The 21,568-nt window shown below is 40.7% G+C and overlaps 1 protein-coding gene across 3 annotated transcripts in view; it reads right to left on the bottom strand.

Annotated features, from left to right (window-relative positions):
* LOC126293292 (1,5-anhydro-D-fructose reductase-like) overlaps positions 1-21,568 on the bottom strand; it is a 44,326-nt gene that overhangs the window by 22,571 nt on the left and 187 nt on the right. Inside the window, exons 1-3 of one of the 3 annotated variants that reach the window (XM_049986419.1) lie at positions 21,346-21,454; positions 17,394-17,568; positions 13,963-14,130 (exon numbers count right to left, since the gene is read on the bottom strand). In XM_049986419.1, the coding sequence (XP_049842376.1) occupies positions 13,963-14,130; positions 17,394-17,468 (243 nt within the window). In that variant the 5' untranslated portion in view covers positions 17,469-17,568; positions 21,346-21,454. Of the gene's footprint in view, positions 1-13,962; positions 14,131-17,393; positions 17,569-20,992; positions 21,455-21,568 lie in introns of those variants that run through there. The other 2 variants (XM_049986418.1, XM_049986417.1) reach the window with 2 other exon arrangements.

The raw sequence follows: 21,568 nt of genomic DNA on the forward strand, positions 1-21,568 counted from the left end.
ACGGACAACGCAGTGGCCAACAGCCTTCACTTAACATCCGAGAGTGGCAGCCTTCGTGTAGAAATGTCAGTGCTAACAGACAAGCAACACTATGTGAAATAACCACAGAAATCAATGTGGGATGTACGACAAATATATCTGTTAGGTCAGTGCGATAAAATTTGGCATTAGTGGGCTATGGCAGCGAGACACCTGACATGATTGTCTTTGTTAACAGCACATCATCACCTGCAGCACCTCTCCTTGGCTTATGACTATATCAGTTGGACCCTAGGCAACTGGAAATCGTGTTCTGGTCAGATGAGTCCTGAGTCCAGTTGGTAAGAGCTGATGCTAGGGTTCGAGTGTGGCTCAGACCCACAAAGTCGTGGACCCAAGTTAACAAGACACTGTGCAAGCTAATGGTGGCTTTATAATGGTGTGGAGTGGACTGCATCCTGGTTATGTTCAGCTACTTGGAGACCATTTGCAACCATTCACGGACATGATGTTCCCAAATAATGATGGAATTTTCATGGATGACAATGCGCCATGTCACCAGTTCACGATTGGTTTGAAGAACATTATGGATGATTTGGGAGAACGATTTGGCCAGCCAGATTTATTGACATGAATCCATCAGACATCTTTGGGACATCATTGAGAACCAGCCCTTGCACAAAATCCTGCACTCACAACATCTTAGCAATTATGGATGGCTATAGAGGCACCATGGTTCAATATTTCTGCAGGGGACTTACAAAGACTTGTTGAATCCACATCACATCAAGTTGCTGTGCTACGCCCAGCAAAAGGAGGTCCGACACGATATTAGGAGGCATCTCATGACTTGTCACATCATTGTTAAGCTCTTTGTGTGTACAGTGTATCCTATTCATGTCAATTTCTGGTGTTATCGCTTTTTTTTTATTTCTTTCAAATCTTCACACCCCCTTAGCGGATATTTGTCAAAGAAATGAGAAAAATGTGCTATAAAACTGTTACGATAATCCTACATAAAAAATATCTAAGATAGAAGAAACTGCACATAAAAGCTGGTTTCGTTTAAAACCTCTTTCTATAGTACAATTGAACAGAAATCTTAGTTATATGGATATAGCCATAACTATTAACATAATTGTTTAGTTTATAGATTTTTTTGGTTGTACTTATACTGCACTTTGTATTTCTTTCTGTGATCATTTGATGCCTCATTACTTGAAGATTCGTCACACACAAAAATTTATCTCAACCTAATGTACTTGCCATTTGTCACTTTGTGCGCTTCTGTCAAGCATTTCTCTACTATTCTTTACCATGCATAACACATGTTCTATGGCAAAATTACATATAATGAGGCACAAGTTGTGGACTGAAAACTTGAAATGCTGGGCACAGAAAAGTAAATAATGATACTAAAATATAATGCACACATCTCTTTCGAGTCCTGACTGTTTAACAATGGTCAAAGTGGATCCAATCAAGAAATGGTGAAATCTACTCAAATTTTGTGAGGGGAATGAACTGTGTGTTAATTCTGTCAAACATGGGCTTCCTTATTTTTACGTATCTTGTGGGATACTTAAGGACAATGTGCTTCTTCCACAATCAATATACACCCTGCCAACAAGGAGGGTAAACCAAAATAATATTGCTCACTGTGGTGCCGCTACAGAAGCTCTGTGGGCTCTTATTCAGGCACAGAAGAGCACCAAATTCCCTGGTGGCTATCAGCAATAAAAATGTTAGAATATGGGAGGGTGACGGATTGGAGATTAAAGGTAGCTCATGTTTGTGTCTGGAGGAAAGACTAATGGATAATATATTTGACATGGTTTACCTAGTTAAAGAATTTTTATTTCATATAAATGATTGTGTTGATTATGTGTTTACTCTGAGTAAGGAAAGTCAGACTTAATGGCCATAAAAAAAAATCAATAAAGAATTGCAGGAAATTAAATTTTTCATGCATACATAACCATGATTATATTTGAAAAGGAAAGTATCATGACAGAAGCACATTCATATACAAAACAAATTAACAAAACATGCTGAAGTAACACATATGCACAGAAACAAAGCTTTATTCAAGCCAATAATGCTGTATTGATCACACCATTAAATAATATCCTCATGGAAATGGAACAAGTCAAGGAAAACATTATCACATGAATGCAGTTATTAAACATTCCCCAACTACATTACTACTCGCTCACTTCAAGAAGACTCTCAGCACTGTAGCTGATTGGATGTGCTAGATCTACATTCAATCACTCATTCACCATGTTTGGTAGTTCCCATCAAGAAGGATTACAAGCACGGATATGGAATGAGTCTACGCATTGGTTACAAGAATGAGTAAATTAGTAAGAAAGCTGCTGCTTCCTCAGTCATACTATACAGCAGCTGTCCACATGCTAACATTACTTTATTAGAATGGTAATTTTCAAAGAAAGGATTCCTATTTACAGGACATTTCTACTTGTCATGTAACTTTAAAATCAACTCTACTTCTTTCCATGTAGCTCTAAGAACTTTTGAACTCTGAATCTAGACATTCTTAGGTGCACTGAACCAGAAGACCCTTTCTGTGATACAACAGGAAGGAGCTACATGCTAAATAAGCCAACACTTGTGCCTATAGTCAACACAATGAGAGTTGCTTCTGAGGGCATAACATGCTTGACTGGCCTCTGAAGTGTTACATGCCATTTGGGCAAAGAACATTTCACACTCCTAGGGTAGTATTAGGAAAGATGACAGTGCGAGAATAATATTCAGTAGGGAGTAAGTTGTGGAACACATACTCTACAGGCATGTTTGTTTGTTTGTTTGCTTCCTTTTGCTTAATAGGCATGTGGAAAACAGGCTAAAAAAAACACCACACAGAGGCCCAAAACTAAAAATTAAATGGCCTTTGCCATATTGCTTCGGCGGATAAAAAGCAAAACGCAGTCAATAGCCAGCGTGTCATTCACTAAAACGGCTGATAAATCAGATGGCAAACCCAAGCTGAAACATAAATGGTTAAAAAAAGGGCATTCCAGTAGGAAATGGTGGACAGATAAAATTTGGATATAATGTGTACAAAGTGGTGGGGTAGCACCACGTAGCAAATGATGATGGCTAAAAAGGCAGTGCCCAATGTGCAGCCAAGTTAAAATAATCTCCTCGCGGCGGGAGGGCCGAGAGGTGATCGTCCAAGGCGCAAGGAGAGGCTTAATAATCTGAAGCTTATTCCTGTGAAGGGGGAAAAGCGAAAGCCATTGTCGATGCTCCAGGAGTGAAGATGATCAAGACAGTGCAGAAGATGCTGCTCAGTGAGACAGGCCCTTGGATAGCTGCAATAGATGGCAAAATCAACAAAAAGGGAGATGACTGGTGGGAGAAAGGCCATGATAGGGTTAATGGCGATAGCAAAGAGGGCGACACTCAGGACAAAACCCTGAGGCACACCGTTTTCCTGGATAAAGGTGTATGACAAGGCAGAACCAACATGCACCTTGAAAACTCGATCTTTTAAAAATAACTGAAAGAAACAGGGCAGGCAGCCAGGGGAGCCCCACATGTGATGATGATTAGTGTTTTAGGGCGCACAACGAGGTTATCAGCGCCCGATCCCACATGTAAAGAGTACGGAGGATACCAGTTCTCCAGCAGGTGTTGTAGGCCTTCTCCACATCGAAAAACATGGCCACAGTCTGGTATTTCCGCAGAAAGCTATTCATGACACCGATGGACAAAGTAACGAGATGGTCAACTGCGGAATGCCGTGCTCGAAATCCACACTGTGCATTCATCAGTAAATTGTGAGACTCTAGCCACCATACCAGCCAGGCATGAATTGCACGTTCCATCACCTCGCAAACACAGCTGGTGAGACACATCGGGTAGTAGCTAGAAGTAAGGTTTTTGTCCTTGCCTGGCTTAGGTATGGGTATGGTGGCTTCGCACAAGAGTCCGGGAAATGTGCCCTCTGCCCAGATGCGGTTGTACGTGTTAATCAGAAACTGTGTGCCGCCAGAGAAAGGTGCTGCAACATCTGAATGTGGATAGCGTCCATCCCTGGGGCGGAGGATCGGGATGAACTGACAGCACGATCAAGCTCCCTCGTAGTAAATGCAACATTGTAGCACTCACAATTTGGAGAAGAAAAGGGCATTGCTCAAGCCGCCTCCACTTGTTTCTGATGCAGGTAAGCAGGATGATAGTGCAAAGAGCTCGAAACATCTGCAAAATGGTGACCCAAGGTGTTGGAGACAGCAATAGGGTCCACGATAACAATTTCTGCTACTGTCATGACGGAAATTGGGGAATGGATCTTGGTCTCAGAGAGCCATCGGAGAGTTGGCCCACACGACAGAGGAAGGAGTGAATGAAAGCCAGCTAGCTCATTTACTGTCCCGAGAGACATGACGGCACTTTGCAAGCATCTGTTTATAATGAATGCAGTTTGCCATCGTAGGATGATGGTTAAAAATGCGGAGAGCACGTTTCCGTGCTCGAATTGCATCGTGACATGCCTCATTCCACCGAGGGACTGGAACACGACGTGGTAAAGAGGAAGTGCAAGAAATGGAATGTTCTGCAGCAGTAGGGATAACGTTGGTGAGATAGTCCACCTGGTCATCACAACTGGGGAAATATTGTTCTGCGAAGGTTGCCAGGGAGGTGTAAAGCTGTCAGTCAGCCTTTGTGAGCTGCCATTTGGGCATGCACGTGGACAGGGTAGGAGTCAACAAACTGAGAGCACACAGGAAATGGTCGCTCAAGTAGATGTCAAAGACGATCTAAGGAACCATAACTGATTTAATGAGCCATTTGCTGTTTCACCTTAATGCGGCTTGCACTGAGACATGCATGGCTTAATTTTCAAGACAAGCATATGACTACTGGCAGCATCAACTAAGGAATGGGTGTGTTTGTTTTCGTGTGTGCAGACATTAAATGGGAGGTGTGAAATATGAGAAAATGACAAAGTGTGACAACAAGTAAACCGCTTCACCTGCTGTGGGCAGGGTGTTTTACATTTTGGTGTCACGGCTGGGCAGTGGTTTGACCACCTAGGAGCAGCCACACTTTCCAAGAATGAAAACAAAAGACAAGTTAGTTTTGTGACAAATAAAATACGAGGGTTGGAACTTAAACAGTGGCAACTATTTAATCACAACCAATACAAAAGAGTTACATGTTTGCACCTGTTGCTGTCCTTAAAAGTAGTCACCAGTGTTGTGTAGAAGCTGTTGCCAGCAATGTGGAAGGCACAGTATACCGTTAACAAAGACTGTTCTGTTAATGGTGCAAATGGAGCAGTCTAAATGGTGATTCTCGTATACAATTGATGGTGTTATCCTAATGCATTATGTTCCTCCACAGCAGACCATCAATGCACAGTACTACTATTCATTTTTGGAACATCACCTGTGACCAGCTTTGCGAAAGTAGCGGCGACACTTTCTGCGCAACCCACCCATCATTTTGCATGACAAAGCATGGGCACATACAGCGCAAGCTGTGGATGCACTGCTCAGTCGATGGGACTGGGAAGTACTGTACCATCCACCATACTCCCCGGACTTAGGTCCTTGTGACTTCGATTTGACTCCGAAGATGGCGGAACCACTTCATGGCATTCGCTTCAGAGCAGTCACAGAGATTCGACAGGCAGTAGACTGCTCCATTCACACCATCAACAGAACAAGCTCTGCTAATGGTATACTACACCTTCCACATCACTGGCAACAGGTTCTACACACCGCTGGTGACTACTCTGAAGGACAGTAACTGGTGCAAACATGTAACTCCGTTATATCGGTTGTAAATAAATAGTTGCCGCTATTTAACTTCCAACCCTCATATACTGCAATCTTGAACGTTATTTTAAGCCTTTGAGGTGTATGTCATATGAAAAGTTGTATTCTACTCTAATCCACAAGTTACTCTAAAGATCTGTACACCCATTCAACAATATATATGTATGTAAAACGAAAGTAGTGGACGTGATTTTTTGTGATATGAGTAGAAGTTATCTTCTTTAGCTGCAATAGCAGCTGCAGAATGTGAAGAAATCAAGCATTTCCTTGCCCACACATGGTATTTCAGAGGCAACAATTAGCAGAACTTCTACTTCAAGAAAATCAACCATGGCAACCAGAATAAAAAAAAAAGATAAATACGTCAGATGTTGTGTCGGGTGGCAGATCTCATCAAGTGTTCTGACACCTTCAAAGGCAAGCCAGCAGCTACATAAAATCCTAAATCAACAAGTAAAACACTTCACCTCAATTAGTTTATCTATGTGTTGACTTCATTTGACATTGTTATCTAGCTGGGCACAGAGAAATTTTATATAGTGAGTTTCATTTACCATACGACCATTAATGTACTAACAAGTTTTTACTGCTGATCTGAAATTACATAATATGACTGAGACAAATTGTAAGCTTTGAGCCACTAATATAAATCTTCAGCTGTCAGCTGAGTTCTGTCTGGTAATGTGCAGATTGATACCCTGGTTGGTCTGCATGTGATATCCACCAACATCACATTTTTTAACCACCCTTTTGAAGTTGCTGGACAATAATTTACACAGGTTGCTAACAGGAGTATACACAGTACCCGTACTTTTGACACTCCATATATTATGTCCCCCCATTATAAGACTATTTTCAAGCCTGAGATGAGATACAGTCTGTTAATGAGACACTTTGTTCTCTGTTACAAATGTAAGATCCCATCCATGTAAGTGTGATGTTATTAATGCCATAACATTTTAGTCTGCAAAGTAGAATTTCATGACCCACATGATCAGAGGCTTTGGATAGGTTACAGAATACACCAACAGAATAATTGTATCAAAAGAAAAAGGAAAAGGGTTTAGCAATCAGTCACAAATACACTATGTATTTTTTTACTGCAATGTAAATTTCAGGTATTGGATAGTTCGCTTCCATGTACTTGAATAAAGTCATATACACTCATCAAGCTTTTGACAACATGTTTTATATGACTATGTGATCAAAAGTATCCGGACACCTGGCTGAAAATGACGTGCAAGTTCATGGTGCCCTCCATCAGTAATGCTGGAATTCAGTATGGTGAGCTTCCACTCTGCAGACCTATGTTCAATAAGGTGCTCAAAGGTTTCTTGGCGAATGGCAGGCCATTCTTCATGGAGTGCTGCTCTGAGTAGAGGTATTGACGTCTGTCATTGAGACCTGGCACGAAGTCGACATTCCAAGACATCCTAAAGGTGTTCTATAGGATTCACTTCAGGACTCTGTGCAAGCCAGTCCATTACAGGGATGTTATTGTCATGTAACCACTCTGCCACAGGCTGTGCATTACGAGCAGGTGCTCAATCATGTTGAAAGACATCCCCGAACTTCTCTTCAACAGTGGGAAGCAAGAAGGTGCTTAAAACATCCGTGTAAGCCTTTGCTGTGACAGTGCCATGCAAAACAACAAGGGGTGCAAGGCCCCTCGATGAAGAACACGACCATACCATAACACCACCACCTCCAAATTTTACTGTCGGCACTACACATGATGGCAGATGACATTCACCGAGCATTTACCATGCCCACACCCTACCATCGGATCCCCACATTGTGTACAATGGTTCGTCAGTCCACACAACATTTTTCCACTGTTCAATTGTCCAATGTTTATGCCCCTTACACCAAGTGAGGCGTCATTTGGCATTTACCGGCATGATCTATTGCTTATGAGCAGCCGCTCGACCATGAAATCCAAGTTTTCTCACCTCCCACTTAACTGTCATAGTACTTGCAGTAGATCCTGATGCACTTGGGAATTCCTGTGTGATGGTCTGGATAGATGTCTGCCTATTACACATTACAATCCACTTCAACTATCGGCAGTCTCTGTCAGTCAACAGACGAGGTCCACCTGTACACTTTTGTGCTATACGTGTCCCTTCATGTTTGTACTTCACTATCACATCAGCAACAATGGATTTAGGGATGTTTAGGAGTGTGGAAATCTCGCGTACAGACATGTGACAAGTGGCATCCAATGATCTAACCACATTCGTAGTATGTGAGTTCCGCAGAGAGCTCCATTCTGCTCTTTCACAACGTCTAATGACTACTGAGATTGCTGATTTGGAGTACCTGGCAGTAGGTGGCAGCACAATGTACCTAATATGAAAAACTTATGTTTTTGGGGGTGCCCGGATACTTTTGATCACATAGTCTACATGACAGAATCTGACGATATATATCCTAAGATCATAAAAGAGCATGATGTCAAAAGGTTGACAAGTCTATATGATTCAATCTAAATGTATTGAGGAAAGACTCTTTTAGTCTACAGTCCCTGTGCACAACAGTTCCAATGGAATTAAAATTTGGTTAGGATAACTTTTCTCATTTATACTACCACAGCTGAAGTGCACCTTCTGGCACAAACAGCTCCCACACCGCACTCTGAAATGGTTAACACTCACGTGCCCCTACGACATCAGCTGTCAGTGCATCTGACAATTTGACGTACTGTGCTCGTTGGGCACTGAGAACAAGCAATACACATGTGGACTGTTCTGCCAACAAACACACCAGCAGCTACGGAATCACAAACATATTTTGCTTGTCTTTTCTTTTTGTTGTGGCCAACAATGGATCAAGTGCCTCACTTCAGTTCATTCTTATTTGGAATTCTCTTCTCCTGTAACATTGTTTTGGGACCTAGGACTCTGCAACCAGCCAAATGATATACAGGACAGTCCTGACAATTCCACAACTGGCTGCTGCAATAGTGCTGGCGCAAAACCTTACAGTGGAACAGGAAAGGGAGGCAATGACAGTAGCACATAAGGTGCCCTCTGCCACACACCGCTGGGTGGCTTGAGGAGTATAAATGTAGATGTAGATTCTGGCATCAGTGGATGACTGCTTTAAGAAGGAAAAGGGGAGGGGTTGAAGGAATGGCTGTTTGAAACAAAATGGAGAAATAATTCACTGAGCTCGAGATCTATTTTCTCAATGATGATGAGCATGAGGGCTCAATCTAGGGAGCAGAAGTTACAGGATGCCTGACACAGATTTGGGCCTAACTATAGGAATATGAAGTGGACAAGATGGCAGTTCCTGTCTACGCAGCTAGTGGCCAGTCCTGGTGAGCACTGACAAAGGTGGATGGCACTAGATCATCTGCTCTTGAGTCTGGAAACTTAAAGAGGCATGCGCTCTGGGCGAAGTATGGATTATGAGACACAGAGACAGACAGACAGACAAGCGATTGTGTTCTGCTCTCCAGGACCCTCCAACGACCACGGATGTCACCCCACCATCACATTCGCTATTGCTAAACCAATGGCATTAACTCACCGGCAATATTCAGCAGACAGTTGAAGTCATCTCATGTCAGTAGCCTCAGTTTTGAAAGACAAACAGCCTAGGTCACATACGCACAGCAGAAGTTACACTGGGAGAAAACTTGTAAAAGAGTTGGCTGGAGCCCTTGGAATAAAATTTTTAAACTAAATCCCTAAATATTTGCCAACTAGCTAGCACCTTGTAACACTACACAGTGCATCTCGATACACTGTTTCCACAGCTGACTACCCGACAGGACTCTACAATTGTTGCAGCGCGCTTGGCCAGAGTATGAGAGTGAAGTGTTTTTTTATTTTTGGTTTAGGGTTTTATGTAGCTGCTGGCTCTCTCTTTGTAGCTGAAACTGAGGCAGAATACTTCACATGATGTCATCTGGCGTACTTACCTTTTACGTTTTTAATCTGGTCGCCATAGCTGAATTCCCACATGCAGCCAAGGAAAAGTTTGATTTATTAACATTCTACAGCTGTTATTGGAGCAAAAGAAGATAACCTCTACTCATATCACAAAAAAGCACATCCACTACTTTCTACATTCCTTTTACAAATGTATATTTCCTCGAATGACTGTACAGATCAGTAGAGTGGCTTGTGAATTAGAGTAGAACACAACTTTTAATACTACATATGTCTTGAAGGAAACAAAAGAAAAATTCAGAATAGGTATTAAAATCCATGGAGAAGAAATAAAAACTTTTGAGGTTCGCCGATGACATTGTAATTCAGTTAGAGACAGCAAAGGACTTGAAAGAGCAGCTGAATGGCATGGACAGTGTCTTGAAAGGAGGATATAAGATGAACAACAACAAAAGCAAAACGAGGATAATGGAATGTAGTCGAATTAAATCGGGTGATGCTGCGGGAATTAGATTAGGAAAGGAGACACTTAAAGTAGTAAAGGAGTTTTGCTATTTGGGGAGCAAAATAACTGATGATGGTCGAAGTAGAGAGGATAAAAAATGTAGTCTGGCAATGGCAAGGAAAGCGTTTCTGAAAAAGAGAAATTTGTTAACATCGAGTATAGATTTAAGTGTCGTTTCTGAAAGTATTTGTATGGAGTGTAGCCATCTATGGAAGTGAAAAGTGGACGATAAATAGTTTGGACAGTAAGAGAATAGAAGCTTTCGAAATGTGGTGCTACAGAAGAATGCTGAAGATTAGATGGGTAGATCACGTAACTAATGAGGAGGTATTGAATACAATTGCGGAGAAGAGGAGTTTGTGGCACAACTTGACAAGAAGAAGGGGCCGGTTGGTAGGACATGTTCTGAGGCATCAGGGGAATACAAATTTAGCATTGGAGGGCAGCGTGGAGGGTAAAAACCATACAGGGAGAGCAAGAGATGAATACACTAAGCAGATTCAGAAGGATGTAGGTTGCAGTAAGTACTGGGAGATGAAGAAGCTTGCACAGGATAGAGTAGCATGGAGAGCTGCATCAAACCAGTCTCAGGACTGAAGACCACAACAACATGCCCTGAAGGCTCAACATGACATTCAAGATTACAATACACTTTATTTGTCAAAAATCATCTTGTCTTTTGTTTTCATTCTTGGACAATGTGGCTGTTCCTTGACAGTCAAGCCACTACCAAGCCGCAACACCGAAACTTAAAATGCCCCTGTCTACAGCAGGTGAAGCTGTTTATATGTCATCATCACACCTTGCCATTTTCTCATATTCCACACCTTCCGTTTAATGCCTGCACATAGTGAATAGTGTTTTATTCGTCTCATAACATACAATTTCTAATCATATGATTAGTGTACACGAGACACGTCAAAAAACGGATAACACAACTTAGGCCTAATTGGTACAAGGAATTTTAACATTAATATAACTTTTATTTTCCTTTCCTCCCTTTTGTGAAGGAACAGCTACATATACACACAAGACTATATGTGAATTTATCCTGAAACTTCCTGGCAGATTAAAACTGTGTGCCCGACCGAGACTCGAACTCGGGACCTTTGCCTTTCACTGGCAAGTGCTCTACCATCTGAGCTACCGAAGCACGACTCACGCCCGGTACTCACAGCCTTACTTCTGCCAGTATCCGTCTCCTACCTTCCAAACTTTACAGAAGCTCTCCTGCAAAACTTGCAGAACTAGCAATCCTGAAAGAAAGGATATTGCGGAGACATGGCTTAGCCACAGCCTGGGGGATGTTTCGAGAATGAGATTTTCACTCTGCAGAGGAGTGTGCGCTGATATGAAACTTCCTGGCAGATTAAAACTGTGTGCCCGACCGAGACTCGAACTCGGGACCTTTGCCTTTCGTGGGCAAGTGCTCTACCATCAGAGCTACCGAAGCACGACTCACGCCCGGTACTCACAGCCTTACTTCTGCCAGTATCCGTCTCCTACCTTCGAGTCGCGGTCGGGCACACAGTTTTAATCTGCCAGGAAGTTTCATATCAGCGCACAGTCCGCTGCAGAGTGAAAATCTCATTCTGAATTTATCCTGCTCAAATGTTCTGATCATCCTTCATGAACTCCTAAACAGTGTAGTAGCAGCGTTTGACAAGTATATCATATAGCTTTGTTTTCAGTGTCTCTAGGTTCATACTCAGAACATTCTTTCCTTTTAGCTTGTTATGAATTTTCATTGCCATATACTGAGGAGACTGCGCATACAGGTTTAAGCGATGAGTGGGAAGCATAAAATTGTCTTCGTTTCTCGTGTTATAAGTGTGATTGAAACAGTTTTTCTTGAATAACTCAAACAGCTGTGTAGAAAGATGATATCATAGATGTATAAGGAGGGAACTGTTAATAACTGTTGTTTTTCAAATAGTGGGCGACATGATATCCTTGGATGGGCGGTACACATGTTCCTTATTATTCTTTCCTGTAACTTTAGTATGCGCAATATATTGCTTGAATTTCCCAAAAAATAATACCATACCTTACAACTGATTGATGGTAGCTGTGGTGTGCAATTTTCCTTGTATGCATGTCTGTTGCACCAGCTAATATTTGCATAGCAAATGCAAGGCTACATAATTTGGTTAACAGGTAGTCAACATGTTTATTCAAATTTAAATTTTTATCTAGGTACCTTGTACCACACAAGGAGTGTGAAATGTCATTTGCCTAAACAAGATGTGGCACTTCATGTGTTTCCAGCTCAACTGGCAGCAGATTCCCTTCGGTGATGTACATTCGACCAGTGGAGTCTCCATACTAGTTATCTGTCTAATGCACGGCTAAGCTTCTCTGGCCTCATAGAGAGGTCCTCCCAAACTAGACACTGCTGCCGAACTGTGAGACTTCAGCTAGTTTTGACGACACCAGGATCTGCTGAGGCAAGACCGCACAATGCGTGCTATCGCCTGACACACTGGCAAGTCTCCAAGGGTCCAGAGTCTGACATGCCACATTAACTCACCAAACTGGCAAAACGACTAAAGGAAATACATTAGCTGCAGTGTTAAAAGTGACAGCTTATCAGTTGTGTACTTTGTATTCCATCTTCATATGCACAGCTGTGAAAGTCTATATATCATACAAATATATAAAGTATAACAATGTTTTCAGCAACGGTAAAATGTGTCTTGGTTCACATGGTAGTGAGAAGTCCATAATTACAAAAATTTTCTTGATGAGTGGCTACTGTGCAAAAGCAAGGTTTTTTTTATGTCAACTGCCTAGATAACCAGTGTTGTGATAGCAGAACTGTCAGTATCATTCTTAGCTGCTGACCTCTAGTGGTCACCTTGAGTATTCTGTTGTGGAACAGCATATATTTTCTGCCTTCCCTACATTTCAGATTACTACTGTAGCTCAAGCCAATGGTCTTGCCACAGTGGTAAGATAGGTTACCATCAGATCACTGAAATTGAACACTGTCAAACTTGGCTAGCACTTGGATGGGTGACCGTCGTCTGGGTCTGCCAAGAACTGTTGTCATGTGGAGTGCACTCAGCCCTTGTGAGGAAAATTGAGGAGTTACTCAACTGCGAAGCAGCAGCTCTGGTCACAAAAACTGACATTGGTTGGGAGATCGGTCTGCTGACCACAGTCAGTACCATTGGACCTACCGAAGCCTGTTTGGTCAGTTTTGCAGCTCAAGCTTCTTATGTGCACCTCTACAAGTCAATACTCGATTGATGGCTATACAGTTCAAAGAACTTCTGTTTATGTTGATGGTAAGGGTTGATGTGTCTTTAAAATTATGTTCTGTGTGTCAGAAGACACAACTAGTCATCAACTTTCATACTAGAAAGGTAAACATGCTTGGTTTCAGTATGTAAACACTGGTATGCAGGGGTCAATCCACTGTCTCTTCTCAGCGACGGGATCACAGAATATGCACATTGCTGATCTGACCACTGAAACACTGTACCAGCCACTGGATGAATTACCAAGTGATCATAAGCTAGGAACCTCCAACAGACAAAGGAAGTGAAATGGAGGAACACACAATGGTGTCGTCAATGCCAGTAAAATATTTGGCAAATTTATTATGGATGATAGAAAGAGTTTTAACACATTGCTGCTATTGTAGGACATGTGGTGGTACCAAGACATCGAAAGAAAATGGCACACTATGCACCAACTGTTACAAACATACACCTCACAAGTTCAATAAGTATATGAAGCTGCAAAGCTGACTACTCACCTTAGTCACAATAAAAAGGTCTTCACGCTTCAGTTTCCCAGAGTCAAACCATTTCTTTAAAGCTTGCCCTATTTCTGCTTCATTTCCATATACATAAGCTGTATCGATGTGCCTGTAGCCGGTTTCCAAGGCAACATCTACAGCTTGCCCAACTTCACCCTTGGAAGACTGTAAAAAGCAGAATGGATTGACTGTTATTGCAGTGAAAAATACTTCCAGTTTTTAAACATTAAAAATACAACTAACACACACACACACACACACACACACACACACACACACACACACACACACACACTAGATTATGTACCCGTAAAAGTAAATTTCATTGGTGTAGTCCATAATTTCACATTTTTATTTATTCATTCATTAATTTTCATTCATTATCCATCCGTCCCTCCATCCATTACATTCTACAGATCCTGTCAAGAAGGATAATATTTAGATATAGGGAAGAATCAAAGTATACATTGATATGAGACAAAGACACCATAATGACTGAATCTGTATATCCCTCCATTCACCTCCACTAACAGCAGCAAATGATGAGTGGTACTCGCCAAAATCAGTGGAGCTTCTTCCGGGCAATATATCACAGTGTTTTCCAACATCCACACTGGTCAGTGCCATTGCACGCAGATCTTTGACGGTCACATTTTCTGGGAGCAACGCATCCTCAACCATTGCTTCCCCAGTCTCTGCTCCTGTTTTGACGAGGTAACATCTCCCAGCTACACTCTCGGCATCTCACCTCACACGAAACCAAGAGGCTAATGTCATTAGCAGCCATGCCTTACTGGAGTTTGCTTTAACGGCAGGGTTTCATGCCTGTATTCAGTTTCCATGTTTTCTCACAGTCCGGCAGTTGAGAGAGGTTCAACCATGTCTCCCATTCCCCTTCGAGTTTCATTTCCTCAAGGATTTAATTGAGGTTCTTTCAAAATCTGACACAAAAAACCACTACCAGTGCAGTGGAATCTTTATCCATGCAGTGAAGTCTAGTGAGTGCCAGAAGTACCAGGTAACTTATATTACCGTTTCTTACCTGACCATTTTGCTACCTCTTTACTGCCAAGCACACTCAGAAATGAGTTTCTTTTTCCCAGCCCTTCACCATCAACTGAGTCCATCTTTGTCTCGAACCACCTCCCCTCCCCTTTTAGTGTGTACATATTTCGCCTGTGTGATAATTGTTCCAACAATACCTTGTAGGAACGTCTCTCCTCCAGTGTGTGTTTGTTTGAGCCTGCAGACATTGCTGTGCCAAACCTCTGACTAGCTTTGTCCTGTTTAAAAGGCTCCTACATGAGCAAGGGCTTCTCGTAATTCAGGAATTTAAATTCATTTTACTTTGATGTAATTGTTAGTTTTTAGGAATAAATATCTAGTTTTTGTTTATTCTTGCCAAATTTGTATAAGCCTAGAAATGCAATATTAAGAACTGAAGAATGGGCTGTCTACATAATGCCAGGAATTCATGAGTGTCCTTCACCATAAGCAAAATTACATATTCCGATGTTTGTTTACATTGCAAATGTCAATATCCAGCCAAAAACACATGTGCAGAAATAACATCAGTTATTTGTATCTTCTGGCTAACAGTGTTATTTGCTCTAAAATTGGCTGGCACGAATCGCACATGCACAGGTATTGCCAACATTTTCACTATACCATGAACAAAAGTAGCACATGGATGGTGTATAGTGAAATATAGTCCTATTTCTTCAACATGTGCAGAACTTTTGTGAAGTATGGAAGGTAGATGTACTGAGGAAGTAATGCTGTGAGGGTGGATTGCAGGTTGTACTCTGATAGCTGAGTTGGTAGAAATCTGACCGGGTGGACACCTGAAAATAGATGTAAACTATTCCATGATAGCCTACTTGCAAAGTTTCAAGAACCAGCTTTGAGTGAGTAATTCAAGAAATGTACTATAATACATTGTGTATTGTCCTGTGTGAAGAGAATGAAACATAGTAACAGTAATGAGGCTAAAGAGGAAAAATGCAAATGTACACAAACATGGAAAAAAATTACATAGATCAATGCAAGCAAACAACAATGGTTGAGAAGAAGAACAGGGATTAGGTAAGTATGCCGAATTCAAAAGGGTGGCTGGAAGAGAAGATGTTAGAGGACAAGTTCCCATATCTGGACTTCAGAACAACAGAGGATACAAATGGGTAACAGTACAAATTTAAATGTCTAGCAGGGCCAATGTTAGTGCCTTTACAAACAACACCATGTAAACTAGCTCACCAGGAAGATGTGACCAACAAAGTTTGTAAGTATCCTTTCAAACAATGTACACTCACAGCACTACAAAAAACTGCCTACACTACCATGGTCCATCCTCTTCTGGAGTCTCACATGGCATGGGAGCCTTGCCAGATAGGTTTGAGGACCACTGAAAAACTTTCAACAGGGCAGCTCATTTTGTAGTATCGCGAAACAGAGGGAGGAAGTCAGAATATGATAAGTGAGTTGGAGTGTTAGTCATTTAAACAAAGCCATTTATTGTAGCACTGAGTTCTTTTCACGAAATATCAGTCACCAACATCCTCCAAAAGACATATTTTGTTGACTCTCTTCCAAGTACAGAGAAATGACCATCATGACAAAATAAAAGCAATCAGAGCTCACTTGAAACAAATTAAGTGTACATTTTTCCCACATGCTCCTCAAGAGGGGAACGGTCTACAAACAGTCTGAAAGTGGTTCAATGAACTGCCTGCCAAACATTTTGCAGGTAGTCAAGTATTTATAACAAATGACTGCAAAGACAATTTTTATTCTCAAACTGCAACGAACTGTTGATAAATTTCACAAGTGTCTGAGTATATGTACAATGAGGTTGCGCTTGAATATAATAGGTCACTGTTTACACCACACCCTGTAGGAGCCGGTAGCTGTTTCACTCATTATTTCAGTATAGAAGTGAAGAAATTAGTGTAGTGTTTACTAAAGGTATCTGCACAACTGCATCAATGCCCTAAAAATTTAATCTTACTATAACTAATCTGAAAAATAACCAAGAACAGTTACATCCAAAACTAAATGTACAAACTAAAAGAATTATTACACCACACTGTTTAGTTACAAAAAATGGAATTATCTTTGTTTTTATAGTATTACAGATAGGAGGAGTAGATTATCTACTCAGCTGTACCATATTATTTATATGTAAGTGAGATACACTATATTTTCGGAATTGTTTCCAAAAATTTCTATCGTACATTCAAGACTGAAAATAAATCTTGTAATTATTTTATGGAGAATAAACAAATAAACAAAACACACTCCAGTTCAAACAAACATTTCCACACATTTTACACCTCAAAGCCAAAGGTAATACATTAAAAAAAGCTTATATTTTTCTGCAATTTGTCTCTTACAGCAATAAGTTTCAGAATAAACTTCAGTCACCTCACCTGCCAGGTTCCTAGGCCAACAATAGGCATTTTATGCCCATTGAAAAATGTCACATCATCCAACTTTGGCGCCATCTTTTTTGTGACAAATGTGCTACTCAAAGCAACACTGGAACATCCACTCCACCAGCAACTGGACTGCTGGAACTTGTGAGCGGCTGCTGTATTTAGCCCACTGCAAGATAACAGTATATTACATAACCCACTCATCTACTAATCCACAGGATGCAGATGCTTGACAGTCTTATCATGTTTACTGTGGCAGTAACTTGAGTTACTGCACAGATTTAACACTAGAGTCATTGACCATCAAGTGGATACATTTTAGGAATTATCTCTACCTCCAGTTTGAATGAAATTTTGCACAAATGTTCACTAAAACATGGAATCAACCTATGAAAAATCTGATTCTGGATTAAAAAAAGAAAAACTTTTGGTTTTATAAGTGATAGGCAGGTTGCATGATTTCTTGCAAGCTGTATGATATTTTCACCCAACTTTCGAACAGATTAAAACAAACTAATGGTCACCTATGGCGGATACCTGGATTATATGCACAACTTTTTGTTACCAGCACACAGTTGAAACTGCAAGACTACACTATTCACCACTTTCATGCTCCAAGTTTGGGAAAAAATAGCCATGGCAATTTTTCAAACTTTGGTGTCTGAAATGATTTGATGAACGTATGTTTAGCATCCTTTACTAGCTCTGCAGAGAAGTTGGTGTTTACCACTGCTAACAACCTGCAGTAATCACTTATTCTAGAAGAAAAATCTTAAGGAGATTAAAATTCAGGGAGAAATTTTATGATTTGTCTTGGACATTTTAATTCTGCAAGAGATGGCAAAGGACTTGTAAGAGCAGTCAGACAGAATAGATAGTGCCTTGTTGGTTATAAGATGAACATCAAAAAATGTAAACGAACAGCAATGAAATGTAGTCAGTTTAAATCGGGTGATGTGAGGGAATTTCAATTAGAAAATTTGACACTAAAATAATAGATATAGAATTCAGACTGAAATAGCAAGGAAAGTATTGGGTCAACGGAAGCGTCCGATTCCACTCATCAGCTTTGACTCATAACGTAAGGCTGTTGTGGTGCGTGACGTCATGATGGCACGGAGTTTACTTTGTGAGAGTGGCATGTTCGTAGGTGTTGTTTTGATGTGATCGGTGGTGCTCTTTGGTGGTGTGATGTTTCTTTATTTAGTTTGTATGTGTGGCATGTTTGTAGGTGTCATATTTTTGCGATCGGTGGTTCTCTCAGGTGGTGTGTTTATGGGTAGTGTGTTTTGTGGCGTATGGGGTTCATTTGTGTGGCAGCATTGCAAGTGTGTGGTATTGATGGTTTTTTTTGTGGTAAAATTTATGAGATTTATAGTGTGATATTGGTTGTTTCTGTTGACCTATATAGGTCAAAGGAAGTGATCGATTCCAGTGGATTTTGTGTGTAATGGAATTTGGGAAGTTTGTGATGTCTTGTTATTTTAGTGTTTTTTGTCATTTAGTGTAGTGGCATGTGTTTATATTTAGTTTGTCCCGACCCAAACACCCCGAATTTCTCCCGCTTGTCCCGTTAGTTTCATTATATTTTTGGAGGAATATCTGTTTGGTGGTTTTTTGATCTATTTTCGTGTTTTTTGTCATGTTTACACGATGACGTCATAGGAGCGGTATGGGAGTTGTTGTGAATGGTCGCTTCCGCCATATTGGCAATGTCACTGGTCAAAGCAGAGGAGTGGAATTAGACGCTTCCGTTATCCCAAAGTATTTATGAAAACTAGACCTCTAAGTGTTACTAAGTATTTGGCAGGAGTGATTAACAAAAAGCACAGACAAGAGCAGAACAGTAATTTTGAAGTGTAGTTTGTAGCATTGGTTATGCAGAGGTGAAGTTTCTTCCTCGGCATGGATTATAATGGAGCTACATCAAATCAGTCTTTGGACTGAAGGCCACCGCCACCACCAGCACCAAATAGTCTTTTTGACATGGGACAACACAGCAGCAGATGTACTCTTGATATCCTAAGTAGGCCTTCTCACTATGTAACCAAACAAATCCACAAAAACCTGAACACCATCACATACATAGGGTTAATATTTTACCTTGCTTCCATAATTAGGCAGTTGGATGGCCATTTGAATGTACACACCTCTAATCTTGGGTAGCATATGAAAATCTCTGTGACAGCTCAGTGTATACTTGACCTCAGCCCTTTGCCACAGAACAGGAATACTGTTTACTTACAAAAGTTGTTTCTCCCATGGGAAACAATAATTGAAGAAAATAATAAACTTGATGTTCCATCCAAAGTGAAGCTATTACAGACAAGGTACCAGTTTTGCATGTGCAAGGACACGGTAAAAAAGTGGATTGACAGAAGTTTTTGATACTGTTTCATCAACCAAACTGCCATCTTTTAATCTAACCTAGACATCAGGCTACACTAGTAATCAGCATGACATCAGATCTAACATTTTGTATTCAGTGTCACTGGTTTTGGCAACTCCCAACCAAACTGTCAGTTTCCAGCGTAATCATGGCCTTGGGCTATGCTACAGTCTGTCAAAATCTACATTGCAAATGTAATATCTATGACACAAGAGAGTCAGTGTTCTGTGCTTATTCTCTTTGGGTACATATGATGTTACATCAGATTATCGTGACATTGCAGTACAAAGCCAACATCAGGTACCAGTAGGTTCAGTTGGCCCAAGAAACTCCCCATGTCCCAGCTTCCACATTAAATTTTGAGGGTGATGGAGTAAATTAAAGTTGTACTGGAAAACCCTTTTTTATAACTGTGGAGCTAGTACGTCAATGAGTACACAACACCTACAACCCACATGTACATCACTTTTGTTTTGGTTCCACGCATTAATTTTTTGTCTTCCTTCATTTTATTTATCATCGTCTATATATTTGGGTAACTTTTACAGGTGACAAAAATGACAGTTGTTGTCTTAATAACACAGTAAAAACACTTCAACAATCATCTTGATGTAAACTACTTCAATATAGAGCTTGGCGGATTTTTTGGGTACACATTGAGACTTAACCTGGTTCCTGTCTCCAGGCTTGTAATATTTATAAAATGCATTAACATATATTACACAACCTGGCTATGGCTGTAGAACTTATATCTGAAAATTATTTGCTGATATGAAGGATTATGTTCTGCCACAAACATGTCTACTGACTATAGGGAAAAAAGACATTAGGCCCCGATTATCAATGCACTTTACAAATTCTAGGTGATCAATAAATGGAAGCTTTGGATCCCACTCATGTGAGAGTCTAGTCTGTACGGACTTTTTGAGAACGACCATTATTCATACTATACTACTACTCACAAAAAATTCTTTCTCAATATTAATATTACCTTGACTACCCACGGAAAATTTATTTTCTGCCTATGAAAACTAGCCGCCGCACTCACTGCCCAGCTAATTGAGGTAAGTACTACAGTTTAAACAGATGTACAAAAAAGTGACAAACTGCGTGGAGTTAAATTAAAAATTGTAGACCCTAATATTTCGAAGGGATAATACCCTATTTGTAGAACTGCTGAATTCTTGGTAAAGATAATAAATACCTGACGACGATTTTCTCTGATTTCATTTGAAACTGCGTATCAGCAATTACATAACATCCGAACAGTGTTGTGCCAAACAGAACGTATTCTCCAGAAGAAGGGAGGGGAAAAAACTTTTACGTGACTCCTCGCTCGGGTGTGGAAGATGCAGATTTGGCAAAGATTTGATTCAGGCTGTCTGAAATTTGCTTACATTTACGTAGGCCAAATACGACTTATCTGGCATACTCTCGAAGTAGTATAAACTAGACTAAACATCGCACTGCAAAATTCGTTCGAGTTGAAAAAAGAAAAGCAATTTGAGAAAACTAGTCGCTGCAGGTAAACCAAAACGCACTCTGAAAGAAACGCACCAAATATTTTCACTTCAACAAAAGCACAGCACCCCCTGCCTCGCAGTTTTCAGGAGTGCCGATTACCACTACACCATCAAACACTTTCAAATTATTATGTCAGTCACTCTTTTGTTTATTCGCGGTGTTCGGCTGCAATTAGCTGCCAACGTAACGAATGTGATTCAAGAGGGGCAACGAAATTTTGCTGCTATCTTACAATTACTGAAGTGACTTTAAAGTG

The sequence above is a fragment of the Schistocerca gregaria genome, chromosome 10 (assembly GCF_023897955.1).
Source record: "Schistocerca gregaria isolate iqSchGreg1 chromosome 10, iqSchGreg1.2, whole genome shotgun sequence".
In the NCBI taxonomy this organism is placed as follows: domain Eukaryota; kingdom Metazoa; phylum Arthropoda; class Insecta; order Orthoptera; family Acrididae; genus Schistocerca; species Schistocerca gregaria.